The sequence below is a fragment of the Gorilla gorilla genome, chromosome 2 (assembly GCF_029281585.2).
Source record: "Gorilla gorilla gorilla isolate KB3781 chromosome 2, NHGRI_mGorGor1-v2.1_pri, whole genome shotgun sequence".
Taxonomy (NCBI): domain Eukaryota; kingdom Metazoa; phylum Chordata; class Mammalia; order Primates; family Hominidae; genus Gorilla; species Gorilla gorilla.
The window spans coordinates 56848245-56871726 of NC_086017.1; the positions used below are offsets into that span (position 1 = coordinate 56848245).

Below are 23482 nucleotides of genomic sequence, written 5' to 3' on the forward strand. Positions count from 1 at the left end.
TGTAATCCCAGCTACTGGGGAGGCTGAGGCAGGAGAATCGCTTGAACCCAGGAGTTGGAAGTTGCAGTGAGCTGAGATCGTGCCATTGCACTCCAGCCTGGGCAACAAGAGCGAAACTCCATCTCAAAAAAAAAAAAAAAAAAAAAAAAATTAATCCCAGCTACTCGAGAGGCTGAGACAGGAAAATTGCTTGAACCCAGGAGGCGGAGGCTGCAGTGAGCTGAGATTGCACCATTGCATTCCAGCCTGGGCAACAAGAGTGAAACTCCATCTCAAAAAAAAAAAAAAAAGAATTACTATATGATCCAGTAATTCCACTTCTGGCTATCTACCCAAAAGAATTTAAAGCAGATACTCAAACAGGTATCTGTACTCCCATGTTTCTTCTTTTCTTTTTTTTTTTTTTTTTTTGAGATGGAGTCTCACTCTGTCACCCAGGCTGGACTGGAGTGCAGTGGCGCATCTCAGCTCACTGCAAGCTCCGCCTCCCGGGTTCACGCCATTCTCCTGCCTCAGCCTCCCAAGTAGCTGGGACTACTGGCGCCCGCCACCGCGCTCGGCTAATTTTTTGTATTTTTAATAGAGACAGGTTTTCACTGTGTTAGCCAGAATGGTCTCGATCTCCTGACTTCGTGATCTGCCCACCTCGGCTTCCCAAAGTGCTGGGATTACAGGCGTGAGCCACCGCACCAGGCCTTGTACTCCCATGTTTATAGCAGCGTTATTCACAACAGGCAAAACGTAGAAGCAACCCAACTAAACAAAACATGGTATACACAACGGAATATTATTCAGCCTTTAAAAACAGACTGAGATTCTGACATATGCTACAACATGGATGAAGTGTGAAGACATGCTAAGTAAAATAAGCCAGTCACAGAAGGACAAATACTGTATGATTTGATTATATGAGGTACCTATAGTCAAATTCAGAGACAGGAAGTAGAACAGTGATTGCCAGGGGCTGGGGAAAGGGGGAATGGAGAGTTATTGTTTAACGGGTACAGAGTTTGGGATGATGAAAACGTTCTGGACATTGAATTATACATTTAAAATGGTTAAAATAGTAAACTGTATGTGTATTTTCCCACAATTTTAAAACATAGAAAAAATAACAATCAGGCCATACTTCCAGCCCACTGAGAGGATCCCTCTTTAAAAGCCAGTTCTCCTGATGATCTAGCACGTCCTTCCCTGGCAATGGGCTCTGTGGATGCTATTTTGTCCGTTGCATTCCGACCTCAAACCCGGCCCCAATAACCTGCCCTAAATCCAAGCGAACAGCTCAGGTGAACTAGCCATTGTTTGAAAGGCTGAGGTTTGAGCTTCTCTGGGACAGGCAATTTAGGGGCTGTCTGATATGTTCCACAGGCAGCCAACAAAAGCAGAAGCCACTCTAGCCAGCTTTCACACTCTATTACTTCCCTTTTCACTTTCACACAGGACCCCCAGACTGCCATGCAGTAAGGAAAATAGGGGTCAGACTGTCCAGCCTGTTTTGTTTTTCAGTTGGAAAGTGGGAAGTGCCCCCCATCTGACAGGTCTAGCTATTTAACATTCTTTGTACCTCATACACTGAAGGACACAGTTTTCACCCATCTAAAACTACGGCCCTCATTGGTCTGTCTCTATAGCCCTTTCACACAGATTATCCCATTAGATCTCACAATAACCCAATGAGAATGAATGTGTACGGATTGTCATTCCCCACTGGAGACATGAAGAAACCCAGCTCAGAGAGATGAAGCAATGTGTCCCAAGTCCAAGTCAAAAAGCAAACTAGGGTTTGCACACAGGTAGTGAATTTCAGAATTCTTCTTCCTCTCCATTACGTTGGAAAGATGAACAAAGTAGAAATGGAACTTTTCATTTGCTGTTAAACGACAGCAAAGAAAAATGCTTCCGAATATGGCAATTAATAGGCTAGTAGGCCCATCCCCAAAGAAAGAACTAAGGCCCTCTTCTTTTTTCCCAATTTTTTTTTTTTTTTTTTTGAGACCAGTCTCACTCTGTAACCTAGGCTGGAATGCAGTGGCGCGATCTCGGCTCACTGCAACCTTTGCCTCCCGGTTCAAGAAATCCTCCTGCCTCAGCCTCCCGAGTAACTGGGATTACAGGTGCCTGCCACCACATCTGGCTAATTTTTGTATTTTCAGTAGAAATGGGGTTTCACCATGTTGATCAGGCTGATCTCGAACTCCTGACCTCAGATGATCTGCCCGCCTGGGCCTCCCAAAGTGCGGGATTACAGGCACCAGCCATTGTGCCCGGCCCTCGCTCCCAATTTCTAAGGCCCACCCTTAGTTAGAAATAAATCTTTTTTTTTTTGAGACGGAGTCTCGCTCTGTCGCCCAGGCTGGAGTGCAGTGGCAGGATCTCGGCTCACTGCAAGCTCCGCCTCCTGGGTTGACGCCATTCTCCTGCCTCAGCTTCCCGAGTAGCTGGGACCACAGGCACCCGCCACCACGCCCGGCTAATTTTTTGTATTTTTAGTAGAGACAGAGTTTCACCGTGTTAGCCAGGATGGTCTCGATCTCCTAACCTCGTGATCCGCCCACCTCGGCCTCCCAAAGTACTGGGCGCGTGAGCCACCGCGCCCGGCTAAATCTTTTATTTTCGACTTTTTTTTTTTTTTGAGACGGAATCTCGCTCTGTTGCCCAGGCTGGAGCACAGTGGCGAGATCTCGGCTCACTACAACCTCTGCTTCCAAGGCTCAAGCGGTTCTCCTGCCATAGCCTCCCGAGAAGCTGGGATTACAGGCGCGCACCACCACGCCCGGCTAATTTTTGTATTTTTAGTAGAGGCGGGGTTTCACCATGTTACCCAGCCTGGTCTCGAACTACTAACCTCAAGTGATCCGCCTGCCTCGGCCTCCCAAAGCACTGGGATTACAGGCGTGAGCCACCGTGCCCGGCCTCTTTTTGATTTTTGCACGAAATGACTCCGGCTGTATACCCATTGCTGTCACTTGCTGCCCTGTCCAAGGAGTGCTGCCGGACTGGGGTGTCTGTCTGACTCAGAATCGAAGGCGGGGGTTAAAGACCAGCTAGGCCATAGAGGAACGGAACAAATCACGCCTAACCCAACAAGCATCTGAACCTACAGGCAGCCCTAGACACCTACACGAGCAACACCCGGGAAGCAGGAGTCAGATGGACTGCGGGTCGCTGACCACTGCCTTACCCACCCCCGCGCTTGCGCGACGACCGCACCAGCGCCAGAGGAGTCCCACGCCAAGCAGTCCCAGACATCGTGGGAGGGCGCCGTCTTCTCGCGCATGCGTTAGCGCCCGCGCATGCGCGCCCTCGGCAGCTGTCTTTCCTTATTAGCCCTCTGCTCTCCTCAAGCGCGACCCGGACCCCGAACGCTGGACGCCTCAACTACGACCCTCACTCCACACTTCTCACCTTGCGCCCGGTTTTCTCCCGTAGGGCCTTCAGCCGTTCCTTTCGCCGCAACGCCTCTTCCTCTAGCCGGCCCACACCAGCCGTAGTCGCCTCCATCTTGCCCGCGTACGCCCCTCCTTTTCTCCCGTCTTGCATCGCGCAGGCCTAAGGAGAGTGGATAAATGTCTCGCGGCCAATCCAAGGACGAGAATGAGAGACTGGGAGTTCCTAAAAGCCAATCAATGCGGGGTTATTATGGGCGAGCCCGCCCCGCCCCGCCCCGCCCTTATTCTTCCGGGCAACTTGCCTAGTGGGTGGGGAGCCAGCAAAAAAAGAAAAGAAAAGAAAAAAAAAAAGCTAAGGCTCGATTTATCCAACGCTGATCAGTAAAAAAGAGCAGCAAGTGGAATTCAGACCTGACAGAAGGAGAAAAGAGTGCGTCGATCGCTCCGGTTTTGCCCAAGTACTAACCACACTAATCACTCCATGCTGGCCTCTTGGAATGCCCTGACTCATCCTTGTCCACTTGACCTGACAAGGCTCGAATGCCTTCAAGAAACCTTCCCTGGGCCGGGCGCGGTGGCTCACGCCTGTAATCCCAGCACTTTGGGAGGCCGAGGAGGGCGGACCACGAGGTCAGGAGATGGAGACCATCCTGGCCAACATGGTGAAACTCCATCTCTACTAAAAATACAAAAATTAACTGGGCGTGGTGGCGCGTGCCTGTAATCCCAGCTACTCGGGAGGCTGAGGCAAGAGAATCGCTTGAACCAGAGAGGCGGAGGTTGCAGTGAGCCGAGATCGTGCCACTGCACTCCAGCCTGGCAGCAGAGCAAGACTCCGTCTCAAAAAAAAAAAAAAAAAAAAAAAAAGCCTTCCCTGATCCTCCACTTCAATCCCACCCTAATAGAAGGTATGACTTACACCTCTGCAGCTGTCAGTGGCTCCCCGGACTCACCTGACAAGCGCCCCTAAGCCCCTCTGTGACCACTCTCAGCTCAGACAAAGCCTGCACAGTGAGGGGGACCTGACTGTATGGCTGTTTCCCTCTGGACTCAAAGATGATCCCCTCTCATTCCCATCCCCTCCTGGAGCAGCAAAGTCCTCAGGGTCAAGTTACCTTTCCCAGGGAAGAGCAAACCCCAACCTGGGTCCAGTGGGCCTCAAGTACTGCCCCCAATCCCCAGCTTAGAAAGACTTGGGGTGGCCTCGACTGCAAGTCGCCACAAGATTCATGGCTACCCAGCGGAAGCTGCCAGAGTCTTCTTTCCTGCATGAACTAGAGTGTCCTGATAACCGCGAGACCACTTAGGCTGAAGTCAAGATATTCTTTCAGTATGTGGGGGTCCCCAAAGCCACACCCCCTCTCACTTGGGAATAGGAGACCATGCTGCCCCCTCCCCATCTCCACTGCCAGGGGACAACTAGCCTCTTAGGCTGTTCCCTCCCTGAGTCTTCCCTTCCCAAGCTGGCTACAGGTGGACATCCACTCTTCCCCTTCCAACTCCCTTCAGAGGCCCATGGGCCACAGACTGCAGATCTGGCCCTCCCTTCACTAACCCTCTTGTCCTCATTAACCTGGGTCTGTCTAAGCCTTCTTCCCTGTAGTGGATGGGTTGCTCTGCCAAGGCCTGGCATGCAGGTTGGAGGTGCTCAGGAAACCTCAGCTCAGAGCTATGATGGATGAAGCAGGACAAAAGGCCAGAGGTGAACCAAGAAGCTGGGAGAACAAAACAGGACAGGGTCTCTGTTCTCTTGGCCACCCAAGGTCTAGGAGTCTCCAGACTGGTCAACTCCTGGAACCAGTAGCACCTCTCTGGGCCCAGAAAACTTCTCCCCAGCCCCAACAAAGGGCCTGATCCCTGCCCAACACCAGGGGTTGGGTCCCTGCCACCATCACCCCGTGCCCCTTTCCCCATGTCCAGACTGTGAGGTAAGGGGATGGGGAAAGGGGCACGGGGTGATGGTGGCAGGGACCCAAAAAAGAGTCAGTCAAGCCTGGGTCCCTGCCCCTGCTGCCCAGGTGGTCCTCATTTGGTCAACTTGGGCCTCAGTTTCTCCATCTGTAAAACAGAGCCGGCCGGGTGCGCTGGCTCATGCCTATAATCCCAGCACTTTGGGAGGTCGAGGCGGGTGGATCATGAAGTCAGGAAATCCAGACCATCCTGGCTAACACGGTGGAACCCCGTCTCTACTAAAAATACAAAAAATTAGCTGGGCCTGGTGACACACGCCTGTAGTCCCAGCTACTCGGGAGGCTGAGCCAGGAGAATCACTTGAACCCAGGAGGCGGAGGTTGCAGTGAGCCGAGATCGAGTCACTGCACTCCAGCCTGGGCGACAGAGTGAGACTCTGTCTCAAAAACAAAAAACAGAGCCATGAGGCACCCACCTGTTGAGGTTAAAGAAACAACATATGTGAAGCAAGTTCTGGGCCTTGGAGTTGGGGAATGGGGGGAGCCCCTCCACTGGAGCGTTTGGGAAGGCTTCCTGGAGGAGGGAGGGGGACCCGTGGGAACGGTCTAAGCCTCTCTGGGATCTGGGAGGACACCGCGGCCCCGAAGGTATTTCAGGCTAGTCCTGCTACTCTCTAACTTCCCGCCATCACACTCCACAAACAGCTAGAGCTCAAAAGTTGCGTTTCGGTCTTCCCATAAAGCGACAGAGTAGCACCTGGCATTTGATAAGCGCTACAAGGGGTCGTCATGGTTGTGGTGGTGATTATTGTTGAAGGACCCTCGCCACCTCCACGCGGCCCGCCGCCCCTTCCCTGAATGGCGGCAAATGCAGTCAGGCGAGCAGCGTCCTGGGCGGATTCAGACCCTGGGGAAGTCTGGAATTCCTCACCCCGACCCTCGTCCCGGAGGCTCAGGCTGGCCCTTCCAATGGCACTGGTGGGGCAGGGCGGCAGGGCACCCTCCCGGGCCGCCCGGCCCATAGGCCCCTCCTCCTGCCAGGCTCTCCGCCCTTTACACGGTCCCAGGAGAGGCGGGGCGGCGGTGACTGCAGCGAAGTGCAGGAAGCCGGGCGGCGGCCAGCAGTGAGGAGGAGGAGGAGCGAGCAGACTTGGGTGGCTCTGCGCCGCGGAGGCCACAGCCGCAGACTTCCCCAGTAGTACCGCGCCGCTCCGCCCCGGAGTGACGCCCTCCGCCCATGGGCCTGGCCGAGGGCAACCGGCGGGCGGCGCGGAGGAGGCGGCGACAGGTGGCGTGCAGCAGGGCCGGAGCCGGGCCGGGCCATGGCCGCCTCGGAGCGGCTGTACGAGTTGTGGCTGCTCTACTACGCGCAGGTGAGCCCGCCCCGCCCCGCGCCCGCACCCGCACTCGCGGTGCCCCCAGCTTCGCGCGCCCCGCGCCTGCTGCACCTGCGCCCCGCGCCGCTGGGGCCGCGTAGTCGCGCGCGCGCGCAGGGCATGCTCCGGCTCCGCACACACGTGTGTGCCCCCAGCCCGCCGGGTGCCTCTGGCACTTATGCCTTGGGGACAGAGCTCGCGGTCGTGCACTTCATAGCAACCCACCCCCGCGAGCAGGACCGTGCAGCCTGAGTCTTTCTTGCTAGAGGAGAGTGGCCTGGGCCGAGGCGGCCGGACACTTGGCCTTTTTACAAATGGGGAAACTGAGACCTGGAGAGACCTGGAGACTGGCCAGGAGGCTAGGGGGAGGGGGACTCAATTTGTTTCTGAGCTGCCTCTCCCTTGGGCGCGGCCTGATTGGGTGGTCGTGGCCAACGGGTCTGGGGGTGTGGGCCAACGTAGGGAGGTGTGTGGAAGGGGAATGCTCCCACTTCAGGTCCTTCTTGAGTAGCATCCCCCCACACCCCAGCGAACAGGCTGTGATAAGCTCTTCCCTGACTTGAAATGACCCACCCCACCCCACCCCGATTCTGAGGGGTAGACCCAGGACCTCTCTAGGAGCAGAAGAAAAGGTTTTCCTCTGGATGCCCAGGGTGAGGGTGGGTCCTTGAGGCCCTGAGGGATGTCTGAAAAGGTTGGAGGGAGGCCCGTTCCTCCTGAGCTCCCCACCCATCTCAGAAAATACTTTAGGTGGAGTCAGAAGGTGAGGGGAGTGACTCAGACGTGGGTGTCCCATCAGCTGAGAACCTGGTATCACTCATACCGTCTCACACACATAGTCCCCCATTTTCCTTCTGTACCCACAGCAGGGAGGGATCCCAGGGTAACACTCCCCTCCCCTTCACCCAGCACCTCCCTCCCTGCACCTGCCTGGCATCATGCTCCTGGCTCAGGTGTGCCCTGGGCACAATGGACCATTGTGTGCCCTGAACAGTTTGTCAGTGGGGGGAATTCATGCTCAGACACGCTGGCCCTCCATAAGGAGGCTGGCCCACTGTCTTCCACGGACCTGGAGTCCAGGCCAGAAGGACCACAGCCTCTTCAGTCCGCTCAGGTTGTGAGAGGTCCAGGCCCCGGCAGGAGGCCAGGCATGGAGTAGAGTCCCTCTTTGGTATAACTCAGATCGAACTCGACTTCTGAGCTTCTGCTTCCTGCCTGTAAAACTGACACAGCCCTGGCCGGACACGGTGGCTCACACCTGTAATCCCAGCACTTTGGGAGGCCGAGGCGAGCAGACCACAAGGTCAGGAGATCGAGACCATCCTGGCCAACATGGTGAAATCCCATCTCTACTAAAATACAAAAATTAGCCGGGCGTGGTGGGGTGTGCCTGTAATCCCAGCTACTCGGGAGGCTGAGGCAGGAGAATCGCTTGAACCAGGGAGGCAGAGGTTGCAGTGAGCCGAGATCGCGCCACTGCACTCCAGCCTGGTGACAGAGTGAGACTCCGTCTCAAAAAAATAAAATAAAAATAAAAAACTAACGCAGCCCTGACCTCAGGGGCTTCCTGGACTCTGCGGAGAGGTAGCCATTATAGCTGGTCCAGACCAGAGAAGGCTCCTGTTTTCCTGGCCCCATTGGGTCCCCTCGCCCCAGCTTCTCTGCCTCCATCCCCAGTGGTTGTGAAGGAGCAGAGGGTTTGAAGAGAAGCCTACCCCTAGTCCTCCTTCCTCGGACTGCCCCATAGCTATGGGCAGGTTCTAGGTGCATGGGCAGGTAAAGGGGTCTTAAACCAGCTGATGAGTGTGAGGGATGTTAATGATAGGTCTTCAGCCTGGGTGGCAGGCTGCTGGGAGTGTCTTGGTATCTCCCAGGACAGTAACTCCAGCATGGTTGCCTCCTGATGCCCCATCTAGCTGAGCTCTGTACATGGCCACCCCCCATCCCCTCAGGAGGTGGTTATGGCTCATATCTGTGCTGAGCCTCCCCGTCCCGGAGCTCCTCACCTAGCAGGGCAGGTATGGAGCATAGGCTGGCAGGTTGTAGCTTTGGAAGCCTGAGCAGACAGGGGGCAGCCTGGGGCCAGGCAAACAAATCCAGGATGTAACAGCAAACCCAGGAGCCAGGCGGGGCCAGGCTGCCTGGGAAGAGGAAGCTAGGGCCAGCCTCCCAGCTCGCCTTCCTGCCCGCCTGCTCCTGCCCCTGATCCTGGAACCCCCAATCCAGGGAGGAGTAGGCTATGCAACTTTGAGTCCTGTTAGGGACCTATTGTGTGTGTGCTTGGGGAGGGGGAGTGCAAGGTAAGGGGCAGAGCTGAAAGTGGGTGTTTAGAGACCCTTTAGTTGGCCAGCCACCCAGCCAGCAACACCTGCACCCCTCCCTTCAGCAGTGAGAGCTGACATCAGCTGGCAAACCTGTTTCCCCAGTTGTGGGTCTGGGTGGGGATGGAGATGGGGGAGTAACTCCTTCCTGCCCTTCCTCTTCCTTAAAGACCCCAGGTTTAGACCCACCCACCCCCTCCCCCTGTGGGCCCGGCTCAACTGGGGGCCTCATAGTGAGGGAGGGGGCTGTGGGTGGCTGCTGAGGGAAGAGGGAAGGGTCAGAGCATTCCCAGGACTTCACTCAGTTGGAGCTCCTTAGGGCCCTGGTGGGGAAACCAAGGCAGGGTCCTACTACGATTGTCAGACCTCACATGTAGTAGGTGCTCCTTGGGTATTAGCTGAATGACTGGATAGAGGAGGTGGGTCCCATGGCAGTGACCAGTCAGGAAGTCACCCCAGAGGAGGCTGAGTTTGGGCTTTGAGGGCTGAGAGGAGGAAACAGCAGAAGCAGTGGGACAAGAAGCAAATTGTCAGGAGTTGGGGCAGGGCAGAGCTAGTCAAGCAGGCCTCGTGGACAGGTGGGGGCTCATCTAGAGGACTCAGAGCCCACCAGAGCTCCCCCAGGGAAGGCATAGGAAGGTCAGGAGAGTCTTGGGGGACTGGGGACAGCACCTGACAGGCTGGCGGTTGGGCAGCTCATAAAAGTTAATGCCACATAGCATGCAGATGAGTGGCCCCTGTTCAGGCCGGAGCAGCAGTGATGTTCAGCAACCCCTCCAGTGAATGGGGTCACAGAGTGAGGGGGCACTGAATGTGGAAGGGCACTCAGGGTCACAAAGGTCAGGGCAGAACAAACCCTCAGGTGACAGGAGGGAGCAGAAGCTGACCTGTCCAGCTATGCCACTGAGGCCTCAGAAGGGTTCAGGGAGGTTAGGTCAGGCTGGAGGCAACCTCATCCTGCCTACACTTCCCTGAGAGTTCCCTCTCCCTAACTGATGATCTCTACTGCCTCTCAGAAACCTGGTCAGGCCCTCCACTCCCCCGGTACTTTACCTGGTCATATTCCTTTTTTTTTTTTTTTTTTTTTTAGATGAAGTCTCACTCTGTCACCCAGGCTGGAGTGCAATGGCATGGTCTCAGTTCACTGCAACCTCTGCCTCCTGGGTTCAAGCGGTTCTCCTACCTCAGCCTCCCGAGTAGCTCAGACTACAGGCGTGTGCCATCACACCCGGCCCAATTTTTGTATTTTTAGTAGAGACGGGGTTTCACTATGTTGGCCAGGCTGCTCTCAAACTCCTGACCTTGTGATCTGCCCGCCTCAGCCTCCCAAAGTGCTGGGATTACAAGCGTGAGCCACCGCACCTGGCTTTATCTGGTCATATCCTTTTTGGGCTTCAGTTTACCTTCCTGAAATGGGTAAAGGGAAGGTGGAGTCACTTCCTTGGTGCTTGGTCCCCTGCCTCTATTACCAAGGCACCTGAAGGAGAAGGGCCTGTAGTGATAGGGAGATGAGCACACAGCCCAGGCTTGGGTGGGCACTGGTAATTCCTGGAGTTGTTATGACAACTGGGGAGCTGATGGGGAAGTGTGGGGTCCCCGTAGAAACAGGGTCAGTTACCATGGGGTCTATGGGGACCCTAGAAGGAAATTCCCATTTTCCTTAGTGATAGTAAAAGGGATTGGTCAGCTCTTGAGCCGCTTGCTTGAACCTACTTCCATTCTGTGGAGTGTACTTTCATTTCAATAAATCTATGCTTTCCTTGCTTAAAAAAAAATAGTGGCTGGGTGCGGTGTTTCACGCCTATAATCCCAGCACTTTGGGAGGCTGAGGCGGGCAGATCACGAGGTCAGGAGATCAAGACCATCCTGGCTAACACAGTGAAACCCCGTCTCTACTAAAAAAAAAAAAAAAATACAAAAAATTAGCCAGGCGTGATGGCGAGTGCCTGTAGTCCCAGCTACTCAGGAGGCTGAGGCAGGAGAATGGTGTGAACCTGGGAGGCGGAGCTTGTAGTGAGTTGAGATCGCGCCACTGCACTCCAGCCTGGGCGGGTGACAGAGCGAGACTTCGTCTCAAAAAAAAACAAAAAAAAAAACAACAGTACAAGGGGATGGTCAGGCCCTGGGGCAGGGTGGGTGTCATGGAGATCAGAAGGTCCACCCTTTCAGCACCCCCTCTCCAGGTAAGGGGGAGAGACTGGCCCAGCCACCCAGGCACTCAAACCACTATCCTCAGTTGTCCCTGCCCCAGCAAAGTCCCATCTTCCTGCTTCATCCCATGGCCTAACATCCTCCAAGCCTGACCTCCAGTCCTGGTGATGTAGCCAGAAGTCACGTTCAGCTTGACATTGTCCTCCCTGTCCTGATACTGAATGGGGGGACCCCCTAGGCCTGGGATAGGCTATTCCACATAGACCCCACCCTGTCCCACTTCTGCTTGTCTGTCCCTGAAGATGGAGTGCTCACTACCACCCAGGCAGCTCTGACTGAGAGGAGTCACCCACTCTTGAGCTGTGCTCTTCTCTCCCTTCCTGCTCCTAGCTCTTCCCTGGGGTCCATTAATGCCTCTTACTGTCACTCACAGAGGGGGCTGGGGGTTGTTGCCTGGAATTCAGGGAGCTCGGGCAGGCCAGAGCCCCTGGATCTGGAACTCCACTCACCTTACCCTGACCTCAAGTTGGGTAGGTGTTGCTGGAGAACTTTTACCCAAGAAGCAAAGGGATGGTTTTAAAGAGGTTAATGCTAAGTAACAAGCTACTGAGAGTTAGAACGGGGACTGGACTCCGGAACCCATGCCCTCACCTGATTCGGTTGGTGAGAGGCACCAGACAGGAATGGGTCTTACAAAGGGCGCTGATGCCCCTGATGGGGGCATTCCAGCAGAGCAAACAAGAGCAAAGCACAGGCAGACCTGTGGGGGTAGAGACAGTGAGTCACGCCCTTGGGCCCAGGCATCCAGCGGGTTTGGGGTGTGGAGGCTGCAGGTGAGGTGGGCACCACCCTACAGGGCCTCAGATGTGAGCTTGTGATAGGGCATGTGACTGGCTGATCAGGCCGTGATGGTGACAGACGTCTACTCGAGGCCCACTGTGCAATGGCCTTGGGGTACGTCAGGCAGGGTCTGGGAGCAGCATGGTGTCAGGCAGCTCAATGATCCCTGTCACCTTGGCAAACAAGGTGTACTCCCTGTACTCCCCACCAATGTCACAACCACCAGCCCTCAGCCCTCCAGGTTACTTCAGAATTCCAGAGGAGTGGCAGTTCCATGCCCACCCAGGGGCTGTTTGAGCCTAAGCAGCCCTCGGGAGCCCCTCACCCCCAGCACTCTCAAGTGCCCTCACGGCTAGTTGGGCATAAGTTGGGGTCTCTGTGGAGGTGCACATGAGACCCCCTCTTCCCAGGGACACCGGCCTTCCGCATTCCCACAACCTTCTCCCCTGCTGCAGGACCTGAGCATCACTTACCTATGGGCCCTGGAGAGGGCTTGGCAGGTGTGGCTGCTCCCGACCTGCCTTCAATGGGGGACAGGGTTGGGGCCCTGACCCAGTTAGGTTGGGGCAAGGGGCTGGACTGTCCCTGACCCGTGTTCCTGCACAGAGCTGGCACAACCGACCAAGGCAGAAGCTCTGAGAGGGGCATGGGAAGCTTGAGCATCATGGCCACCCCTCCCAGGCCCTGGACCCTCACATGCAGCACCGCCACCATGCTCTTGTCCCCTGCCATTCTCTGCCCTCAGGTATGGCTCCCTGAGGGACTCCCATACCCCGACACATTGCAGTCTCAAGCCATGGGGCCTAGGTCAGAGTTGGCCTGAGGTCTTCCAGGGAGAAACGGTGAGACCCAGGGAGGCAGGACAGGCAGCCACCCCACCCCTGCCTAATACTGTGCTTTGGAGACCTCGTCATCCCCTTTCAGAGCCCCTGAAGGCTGTCTTGATTGCCCCAGCCCTGAACCCAGCTCAGCCAAATCTGCTGAAAGTTTACAGGACTGGACAGGCCAAGGGTGTGGTTCTAGGGACAGAAAGTACTGTCTACATACTCTAGGAGTATGTAGAGATTGAGGGACCCACCCCTGTGCTGGGAAGGCTGATCAAGGTGATGGCCACCAGGAGGGTGGGAGGTTCCTGCTCAAGTACCAAAAGCCCAAGTCACATGAGGCAGTGGGGGCATAGGGTGGGGAGAGGCCTGGATAGGAGGATGTGAACCACAGAGGGGGAGAGGTGGAAGCTGGAGAAGCAGGTCCTGGTTGGACCAGCAGCCTGGAATGCTGCTCAGCAGTTGAGCCTTTATGGGGAGGGGTTAGACACGGTCAAATTTGGGCTTTCAGGTGCTCAGTAGAGCTGCAGCTGGCAGGAAGACTCACATTTTGAGTGACTGGCTTGACTGAGGGGCAGAAGAGAGGAAGACAGTATTGGGACATTTTTGAAGGCAGCTAGGGGTCTGTCTCTGTGGGGCCACTGAGGCAAGGATCAGGGTCCGCATGGTCCGCATGGGCTGGCTTGCTAGCAATCATGAGTGGTCCTGGCCTAGAACTAAGGTCTGGCTTTTAGCATTCTCAAAGGTACACTGAAGACAAAGTAGTAGATAAGGCATCCCCTGTGGGGCCTCCTGTTTCCCCATCTGCAATGGGAGAGGTTCAGAAGAAATGGTCCAGGGCCCCTGGCCACCTCTGCTGTCTCAGGATCTGTGTATTTTGGGCTCCTTGCTGATTGTTCGGGAGGAGGCTGCCAGCAGGAGAGGGTGGAGAGGTCAATAAATGTAACTGACAGACAAAATGTCATGGTTGTGTGGGTCTGCACCATGGTGGCCCTGGCACCTCTCTGAGTTGTCTGGGCTTCAGATCTGCACTAAAATGTACCAGGGAGTTCCCCAATCACAGGGTGGACAGCTGCTCTGCCTAGGTTTTTTGGGGATCTGGCTCAGGTCTGCTGCAGTCAGGCCTCTTGCCCTGGGGCCATTCAGGCCTTGCCCGTGGTCTGGGTCCATAGGCTGCAAAAATTAGCCATCCAACCAAAGATAGTTCTGGAGGTCCTTGGGTATGAGGTCCATGGCCCCTGGGGAGCAGCCTGAGGTCTGCTGAGTGCTGACTGTGATGTGTCCCTTGCCTCTTCATCCTTTTCCACTCTAGCTCCCCCTGTCCACCTCTCTGACTCTAGGAAAGAAGGCTGCCTTTTGGACTCAGCTGGTTAGGAGCTCCACATGGGGCCAGAGTGGAGGAGCTCCTGTATAAGCCACAACCCACCCCTGGCCCCTAGGAGGGGCTTAGAGATTAGAGCAGATACGGGCTAGGCTAGGATTTATCAGCTGTGTTCCTGAGCAAAGAGAACTGCAGAGTTCAGATGAGGTGGCCAGGACATGGCGGGCGGCGGGGCGGGACAAAGGTATGGCTGAGTCTTCTACATTGACCCCCGTGGCCTGAGGCCTTGCGCGCAGGTCAGGGAGCTGTGGGTGCCTTAAGTGAAGGGTACTGCAGCAGCAGGATCAGAACCCTCACCTGGATAAGAGCTCTTCCAGGCGCCGACCTCATGCTTGTAAAACTAGTCTTGGCCCACAAGCCCCACCCAGGACAGGTGACTCCACCCCTCTGTAACAGGTCCCACCCTCAGTGCAGGCCAGGTCGCTTGCAGCCTCTCTCACTGGGGCCCAGGGTGCCCCGGCCCCCCCACATCCCTGCGGTCTGCCGGGAGGAAGCGGTCCCCCTCCCCCACCGTGACTCTGCGCTTCCTGCCCCAGCCCCGGGGCGGGAGGAGACGTTTCCCGTTCACACCAAAGTTTTCCTGGCAGCGCCTAGACCTGGGCTTAGCCACTGCCCCTCTTGCCCATGGAACCAGCTCTGGGGCCTGGGGTCCAGGTAACCAGCAAGGGTGGGTGGAGGTTCCCGGGGCAAGGCAGGGCCGCACATGAGGATGTGCGCATGTCTGGGTCTGCCTGTCTAATGGTACACGTGTCCTGGGATCCACAGTTAAAGAAGGCTACTGAAGGTGGTGGCTGCTGGGCTGGGTGAAGATGGCAGATGAGGACCCAGCCCAAGGCTCTTGGTAGGGGGTGGCTGCTATGTGGGACACCTTCTCCAGCCCTAGCACCAGTGTGGGCCACAGCCACACCCCACTTACGCCCCTCCCCTGGCTGTGTCAGACCTGCCTAGGACTGCAGGCATTAGGGAGGTGGGAGCAGAAACTAGGAGGCTGAGAGAAGCAGTGGGGTGCCTGGAAAAGTGGTCAGTATGTAGCTAACTCTCTGCTGCTGACCTTCCAATGTCCTGCTCTCCCTCCCCCATCCCCCACTCCCCTTCTCCACACCCTCCACTCTGCCTTTAACCCCTTGTCCATGCCCTGTGTCCACCTCCATTCATTCTTCACCTCTGTCTACATCCCCTTGTCCCTGCCCTGTTTACTGCATCCCTTCTGCCCCCCACCACTGTTCCCCTGTTCTGCCTACAGAAGGACCTGGGTTACCTGCAGCAGTGGCTGAAGGCCTTTGTAGGTGCCTTCAAGAAGAGCATCTCACTGTCCTCTCTGGAGCCACGAAGGTGAGGCTGGATCTGCACTGAGGGCAGGGACAGAGCAGGGAGATTGAGGGGTCCTCAGCACCCGTGTCTCCCCTTTCCTTGCAGGCCAGAGGAGGCAGGTGCAGAGGTCCCGCTGCTACCACTGGATGAGCTGCATGTGCTGGCCGAACAGCTGCACCAGGCTGACCTGGAGCAAGCCCTCCTGCTGCTCAAGCTCTTCATCATTCTCTGCAGGTGTCTCTGTTGTCCACTCTACAAGCAGGGGCCTAGAACTGTGGGCCAGAGGGAGAGGGGACAAGGAGGGGCATGGTGTATTATTGTGACCTCTCTCATCATTGACTCCCCCAGGAACCTGGAGAACATAGAGGCAGGCCGGGGCCAAGTGCTAGTGCCCCGAGTGCTGGCACTGTTGACCAAGTTGGTGGCGGAGGTGAAGTGGCCTCTACCTTGGAGGGCAGAGGGTGTATGCAGGGAGGCAGGCGGTAGCCATGGCAGGGCTAACCCTCTCTCCCCACACCTACAGCTGAAAGGATGCCCACCACCCCAGGGCCAAGGGACGCAGTTGGAGAATGTGGCCCTACATGCTCTGCTTCTCTGCGAGGGCCTCTTTGACCCTTACCAAACCTGGCGGCGCCAGCGCAGTGGGTGAGACCCAGCCCACAGGCAGGGAACCCAGAGGAGGGTGGGGACAGGATGGCCGCGCTGGGCCCAAGGAGGGGTGACAGCCAGGAGTGGTGAGAGCCGGGCTGATGTACTTGGCCTCACTGCCCCCAGGGAAGTCATCAGCTCCAAGGAGAAGAGCAAATACAAGTTCCCTCCTGCTGCTTTGCCCCAGGAATTCAGCGCCTTCTTCCAAGGTCAGGCCCCGCCCCTGCCCCCACTTGGCCCCACCCCCAAACCTAGGCCCCTTCCTGTCGTTCCTTGATCCTGCCATACACAGGAACCACTTGGTGGTGGCTGCATGCAGGACTGGGAGAACCAAAGACCAAGCAGGAGTTTAGGGACAGAGAGAAGAGAAGACATCTTGGGCTGGAGCGAGGGCCTCCCATCAGGTGGAGGGGTGGGGTCAACCTGCCTACCCAGATTTCTCATCCTCTTTCCCCCCCATCTCCTGGATCCTTCTAGCCACTTGTACCCTACTGTGATCTTAAAACTCTCTGGTCCAATCCCTTTGTCCCCATAGCCTCCACGCATCTCCACCCATCCTGGAGACACAGGAGGTATCTCCACCTCCTGTTCCCTGGCTGCTGGAGGATCTGGTGCCCAGGACAGCTGTGGCTGCCTGTTCACAGGTGGTCCTGTGAACCTGTTCTCCCTGGTGACCCTCCACCCCTGGGTCCCCTCTCTCCTCTCATTGGAGGGAGACTGGCCAGGACTTTAGATAGGCTCAGGGTGGGATATGGCCTGGACAGAGGTGGGCAGGGCTGTGAAAAGGTGGTGACCTATTGGGATATTAAATGTCTCAGTGATGCCCCCATGGAGCTGTGGGCCTGGATCTAGAGTTGGGGCAGCAGCTCCAGGAGGGGAGGCACCCCTAGGGAGCTCCCCGACTTTATTTTCCCATAGCCTGGGTGCTGTTATTAAAACAAACTGGATTTCATTTCTCCTCCCATCATATCCCTTGATGTCAACCTGACGCCCTCAAGATGAAATCCGACTCCTCCCACAGCCTTTCTCTCCACTTGCCCTGCTGCTCAGCCTGGCTTCTGTCCTCTCATTCCCAGACTGCTACTACTGACCCCACCTCAGGGTCTTAGCCCATGCTGTGCCTTCTCCCCTCCAACTGCATTCTCAGGTCTCCCCTCAAAAGCCCCATCCCCAAAGAGGCCTCCCACCCATCCAGCCGGAATCAAGCCCCAGCCCTACTCTTCCTTCTCTGCCAGGCATGTGACCCGGGGCTAGTCCCTTCTGCCCTCTGAGTTTCAGTCCCTGGCCTGGCATCCTGTCCAGCTTTGCTGGCACAGGGCCAGGTGGGCCTCCTACGTATTAGGTTGTGAAAGCCCCTAGAAGTCCCAGGCAAAGGCATGGGCGTGGGGGGAGGTGGCATCAGTATAGTAGATACAGCAGAGTCCCCAGAGCATGGCATGGGAAGCACCAACCGTCACGGGGCAGAGGGAGCAAGAGATTTGCATCTGAGAAACTAAGCCCTGGTCATCATGGGGAAGTGGAAGGGTATGTGCTCATGCTGGGGCCCTCACTTTGGGGCTTAAGGATCTGGGAAGCTGGCTAGACTCTCAGGGCTGGGCTTTGTCACCCTTAAGTCCCCCAAAGAAGGGTTGTCCCTTTCAGGCCCTCTACTATACAGCCATAACTCCTTAGATGCCCCCCAGGGCAGAGCCAGCTCTTATCCCTCACACTGGATCTTTTACTTGGCCCAGCTCCCTCTCCCCTCCACCCCAGGGCACTCACCTCTTGTGCAGCCCCCTGGGTCCATAGCCCTGCAACCTTGGTGACATTACCCTGCCCACACCCCCCTACCCAGAGAGCCTACAGAATGCAGACCACTTGCCTCCCGTACTGCTGTTACGTCTCATCCACCTCTTCTGCGCCGTCCTCGCTGGAGGAAAGGTAGGCTGGGAGGTGAGCCTGTGGACTAGAGAGCAGCTCTTTCAGTATCTCTCTGCTGGGTGAGCCCCTTGCCCACTGCCCATCTCTGTCCACACCTGCAGGAGAACGGGCAGATGGCTGTAAGTGATGGCTCTGTGAAGGGCCTGCTGAGTGTGGTGCGGGACTGGAGCCGTGGGCCAGCCCCGGACCCGTGCCTAGTGCCACTGGCTCTAGAGGCACTCGTAGGTGCAGTCCATGTCTTGCATGCCAGCCGCGCACCTCCTCGTGGCCCAGAGCTTCGTGCCCTGCTTGAGAGCTACTTCCATGTCCTTAATGCTGACTGGCCAGCTGGTCTGAGCTCAGGCCCCGAAGAGGCCCTTGTCACCCTCCGGGTCAGCATGCTCGGTGGGTATGGGCTCCCAGGCTCTTGGGGAAGGGGCACCATGAGGGAAAAGCCTAAGTGATGATGGAAGGTCTGGATAGGGCAGCATAGGAAGGAAGGCTTAAGGCTGCCTAGAGCGGTCTGGGCAGGGCCTGACCCTTGACCCTTCCACAGACGCCATCCCCATGATGCTGGCATGTGAAGACCGGCCAGTGCTGCAAGCCACCTTCCTCAGCAACAATTGCTTTGAACACCTCACTCGGCTCATTCAGAACAGCAAGGTGGGTAGGGCCCAGCCTGGGGGTGAGGGTCTGGAAGCCAGAGGCTAGGGGAGCCACGCATAGGTGCCAGGCTGCTGCTGAGCAAACATGGGCTGGACAGAGTCAGTTTTTTGCAGCTGGTGGGATGGCTTGCAGTTCAGTGGGAGGGTGTGGGGCATGGACAAGGGCCCATCCCTTGGGGCCTCTATAGGACTGGGCTTGAGGCTTAGGACATCTTTGTGCCCCATGGAAGCGGGGCTTGTTATGGAAGGAAGGGAGCTGCTCTGGTGCCTTGTTTCCCTTTCCGTGGCCCCAAGTACAGGGGCTAGAGGAGGGCACCAGTGCTTTCAGATGCAGTGCCTGCTCCCACCCACTCATCCCCCCGACTGCCCATCTGAGCAGGGCACAGGGGGCTCAGCACCCTACTCTTCCCTAGTGCCGGGCAGGGCACCTGGCAGCTGCCCCTGGTCCTGCTCTAACCCTGCCCTCTCCCATCTTCCTCCTCTCTTCTTTGCCTCCTCCATCCACCCTGTGCCTCCCCACTTCCCCACAGCTGTACCTGCAGTCCCGGGCACCCCCCGAGGGGGACAGTGACCTGGCTACCCGGTTACTGACTGAGCCCGATGTCCAGAAGGTACCATTCTGGGGCTGACCAGCTCAGACACCCCCTGGGACTCCCTCTTTGAGCTTTTCCTGCACTATAGCTGGGGAAATGAGCAGATGTGTGTAAGGCCTGGTGTGGTCTAGAAATGGGTGTGGGTCCTCCATGCTGTCTCGCCTGCCTTCCAAGTCCCCATCCTAGGGAACAGGACGGAAGGTGGTCTGTCCCCTGCCTGGTGTTTGATTGGGTGTTGGGGGTCTGGCTGTGCCAAGCTGGATGGAACCTTCGAAACTCAGCCACCTACCTCATTTCTCAGAAGGGGAGACAGAAGCCCAGACACTCAAGGATTTGGCTATAGTCACAGAGAAAGGGGTCTCCCTCATGGTGCCATTTCTTTCTGTAGATTCTTGCACCCACCCTCAGCGGGTCACTGGGTGTCCCCCAGCCCCTGATGATGTGATCCCTGATTCACCTTGCATGTGGGCTGTAGGAGGCTGCAGGGTGTCAGCTGGCAGCTTCACAGCGGGCACCCTTTCTGGGGGCTCAACCTGTGGGCCCCAACCTCCATAGCCCCTACCCTGGCTCTGTCTTCATGAGGTAACCCTATGTGTTCACCGCATGTGGTCATTTTCTGAGAGCTTACACGTCTATTCATCTGCAAAGCAGGCAGGGCAAAGTGACTCCCCTCTGTTTTTACAGATAAGGACACTGAGGCCTGGAGGGGGAGGACTGATGCCTGAGGTCACTTGGGGAGTCAGGCAGAGCTGGGACCAAAGGCCCCATGGAGCCGAATATGTCCCTGCTGAGAAACTCTCCAAGCCCTCCCAACCCCTGACCCCCTCAGGGTGGGGCAGGAGAGGCAGCAGCATGCCTCTGGCTGTCAGGTTCAGCCAGGCTGAGCCCCAGTGCCCCCACCTGGATCTAGGGGGAAGGGGCAAGGTGGGACTTAAAGGTCTCGAAGGTTCTTCTGGTTCTAACATCCTGTGATTGATTGTCGCTAAATCTCTGACCCCTGTCAATCACTGTGGGTGATGGGGCACTTGCTGGCCTGTCTGTACTCATGTGTCTAGCTTTAGGGAGACAGGTTGGGGGTAGGGCCCTAACTCCACTAGAGAAAGGGGGACTGGAGGGTGCAGTCAGAGTGTCCACCATTAATCTGTCCCAGTGAGGCCCTTCCCAGCCTTTGTTAGAGTGGGTCTTGCTGAGGTGCTCAGAGAGGGCCCTAGGTCATGATAGGGTCACAGCAGTTGGGGCAAGGAGTAGAAGGCCTGGTGCTCTGACAGAGTTGCTGATCCAGCACATGCCACATGCCTTGGGGTGCTTGGCTCTGCACCTTTTTTACTGCAGGGGGCTGCCAGCTGTGACACCCTGGCCCCTGCCTCTCCTGATGGCCCCTCCCCACCTCAAGGTCCTGGACCAAGACACAGACGCCATTGCAGTCCATGTAGTCAGAGTGCTGACCTGCATCATGAGTGACTCCCCCTCGGCCAAGGTGAGGCTGCTGCACTGCAGCTTTAGTAGGGGTGCGGGGTGGAGTTCAACTGACCATATTCCCAGAACAGGCCTGGCCGGTGGCTATAAGCATCCTGCTCCCTGGAGCAAAGCAAGCGAGCTGGGAGGTGACTGCCCTGCCCTAAAGCTCACTGGGCAGGTGTGGTCGCCAGTCTGTCCTGGGAGCTGCATCTTCTCTATCAGGGCTGGATGGGGAAGGGACACTTGTAGGCCCACCTCCATCTACAGCCTTCTGAGATGTACTCACGTCTCCCCCATCCCTCTGCAGCCCACTGCCCACCAGCACTGTCACCCAGAGGCAGAGCTACGCAAGGGAACCCCAAAACATGATGCCCCTCTAGAGTTTCCAGGGGGTCTGAGTTTGCCCTCCGGCCCATGTATATGTTCACTTCTTCCCCATACTACCTTACACAGGAGGTGTTTAAGGAGCGCATCGGCTACCCTCACCTGCAGGAGGTTCTGCAGAGCCATGGTCCCCCCACCCATCGGCTGTTGCAAGAGCTGCTCAACATGGTGAGGGAAGGGGCTTGGGACCAGGGTCGCAAAGGCAACCAGAACTGAGTCAGGGTTACCACAGATGGTGAGCTCTCCACCCTGGGGGACCGTATTGACTGCGGCCAGTACATACTGTGACCTGTAGCCTGGCCATGTCTGTTAGTGTCACTGGAATGAGGATTCTGGCCCTGTAGGGGTCCTGGAAGCAACTGCATGTTAGCAAGCCCCAGGATTATCTTAGGAACATGCAGTTAGGGGTTAGGTCAACTCAGGCTGAAAACTAAGGTTGAGGGATTAACAATGCTGAAGGACTCTTAGTAGTAGTGATTGTCATCTGTGCCCCTCTGACTTTCCTGAGCCTCACACACAACCTGTGGGCAGGATGGAGTAGATCATGTTGCTGACTGCTGTTGTAGGCAAGTAAATGGAGCCAGAAAGTCCCACTGTTGACAGGGTGCCACAGCTGACCAGGGACTGTCATTCTCTCCACCCACAGGCTGTGGAGGGTGACCACAGCATGTGCCCACCTCCACCAATCCGCAACGAGCAGCCGGTACTGGTGCTGGCGCAGTGGCTGCCGTCATTGCCCACCGCTGAGCTGCGGCTCTTCCTAGCACAACGCCTCAGGTGGCTCTGTGACAGCTGCCCTGCCAGCCGTGCCACCTGTGTGCAGGCAGGCCTGGTGGGCTGCCTGTTGGAGACACTCAGCACAGGGCTAGCCCTGGAGGCCCGCTGCCAAGAGCAGCTGCTGGCACTGCTACAAGCACTGGGCCGTGTATCAATAAGGCCCATGGAGCTGCGTCACCTGCTGCGCCCCCCGCCAGGATTGGACTCGGAACCAGGCGGAGCTGAGGCTGGAAAGGCCCGACACGCAGGTGCTGTCATCCGCGCATTATCAGGCATGGCCAGGCACCAGGGTCCTGCACGTGCTCTGCGCTACTTTGACCTCACGCCCAGCATGGCGGGCATCATGGTACCCCCAGTACAGCGATGGCCAGGGCCTGGCTTCACCTTTCATGCCTGGCTCTGTCTGCACCCTATGGATACAGCACCTACCCCTGCCCCCACCCGACCACTCCAGCGAAAGCAGCTGTACAGGTGGGTGACTGCCAGGGGCCAGGGACCTCCTGCCAGGGTGAGCAGGAACAAGCAGACATAACTGGCTTGCCTGCCCCCAGCTTCTTTAGCAGCAGCGGCTCAGGGTTTGAGGCCTTCTTCACGGCGGCCGGGACCCTGGTGGTGGCTGTGTGCACACGGAAGGAGTATTTGACCATGAGTTTGCCCGAAGTGTCCTTTGCCGACTCTGCCTGGGTGAGACCCCATCCTTCTCATGTGGCCCAGTAGAGAGAGGGGTGCTGAGTCCCAAGTATGGCCTAACGTGAGGCTTCTGTTCTAGCACTGCGTGGCTATCGTCCATGTGCCTGGGCGCCGGCCCTTCAGCCAGAACCTGGTCCATGTCTACAAAGACGGCCATCTGGTCAAGACGGCACCCCTTCGCTGCCCCTCCCTCAGTGAGGTGTGCCAAGCAAGGTTTGGGGAGGCCTTGGGTAGATGGGAGGACTTGGAACACAGTGGGCAGGGTGTAGCCTGGAGCCCTTGTGTCCCGTGCTGCCCCACAGGCCTGAGTTTAGCCACTGGGGTCCATGCAGCCATGGGGGTCACTGTGAGGAACTGGTTGTAGGTGGAGCCCCAGGTTCTGCTGTGACCTGACCGCTCACCCAACCCTGGCCCCACAGCCTTTCTCCTCCTGCTGTATCGGCTCCGCTGGATACCGCACAACGACCACCACCACAGGGCTGCCCACACCACCAGTCCCCGCCACCCTGGCCTACACTCACCCCGCCCTCACCCGCTCCCAGTCAGTCCCAGCCTCCACAGGGCTTGGCTGGGGGTCCGGGCTGGTGGCCCCCCTGCAGGAGGGCAGCATCGACTCTACCCTCGCAGGCACCCAGGACACTCGGTGGGGCAGCCCCACATCCCTGGAGGGTGAGCTGGGGGCTGTGGCCATCTTTCACGAAGCCCTGCAGGCGACGGCTCTGAGGACCCTGTGCACCCTGGGTATGCAACATCCTCCATCTCTGCCACAGCCCCAGGCCAGAAGCTAGGGGTCCAGGGGGGAGAAGGCATCTCTGGGGGCCTCTCCTGTGGTCAAGCAGTCTCTGGATGGGGTTTGGCCAGA

General features: G+C 57.1%; 2 protein-coding genes across 14 annotated transcripts in view; one reads left to right on the plus strand and one right to left on the minus strand.

Annotated features, from left to right (window-relative positions):
• Positions 1 to 15778, minus strand: part of CCDC12 (coiled-coil domain containing 12) — a 65150-nt gene extending 49372 nt beyond the window's left edge. Inside the window, exons 1-3 of one of the 5 annotated variants that reach the window (XM_055382210.2) lie at positions 15694 to 15778; positions 15454 to 15539; positions 3409 to 3552 (exon numbers count right to left, since the gene is read on the minus strand). In XM_055382210.2, coding sequence (XP_055238185.1) covers positions 3409 to 3543 — 135 coding nt within the window. In that variant the 5' untranslated portion in view covers positions 3544 to 3552; positions 15454 to 15539; positions 15694 to 15778. The other 4 variants (XM_055382209.2, XM_019023371.4, XM_063703741.1 and 1 more) reach the window with 4 other exon arrangements.
• Positions 6565 to 23482, plus strand: part of NBEAL2 (neurobeachin like 2) — a 29550-nt gene continuing 12632 nt past the window's right edge. For 4 of the 9 annotated variants that reach the window (XR_010132809.1, XM_004034040.5, XM_055382200.2 and 1 more), the window contains exons 1-16: positions 6565 to 6675; positions 15439 to 15527; positions 15612 to 15740; positions 15855 to 15936; positions 16030 to 16151; positions 16281 to 16363; positions 17989 to 18074; positions 18176 to 18458; positions 18610 to 18716; positions 19249 to 19329; positions 20705 to 20788; positions 21223 to 21321; positions 21800 to 22401; positions 22482 to 22614; positions 22700 to 22819; positions 23040 to 23361. Coding sequence is in view for 8 of the 9 variants with exons in the window: in XM_004034040.5 (XP_004034088.1) it covers positions 6625 to 6675; positions 15439 to 15527; positions 15612 to 15740; positions 15855 to 15936; positions 16030 to 16151; positions 16281 to 16363; positions 17989 to 18074; positions 18176 to 18458; positions 18610 to 18716; positions 19249 to 19329; positions 20705 to 20788; positions 21223 to 21321; positions 21800 to 22401; positions 22482 to 22614; positions 22700 to 22819; positions 23040 to 23361 (2473 nt within the window). In the remaining variant the exon portion in view is untranslated. The other 5 variants (XM_055382198.2, XM_019023367.3, XM_019023368.4 and 2 more) reach the window with 5 other exon arrangements.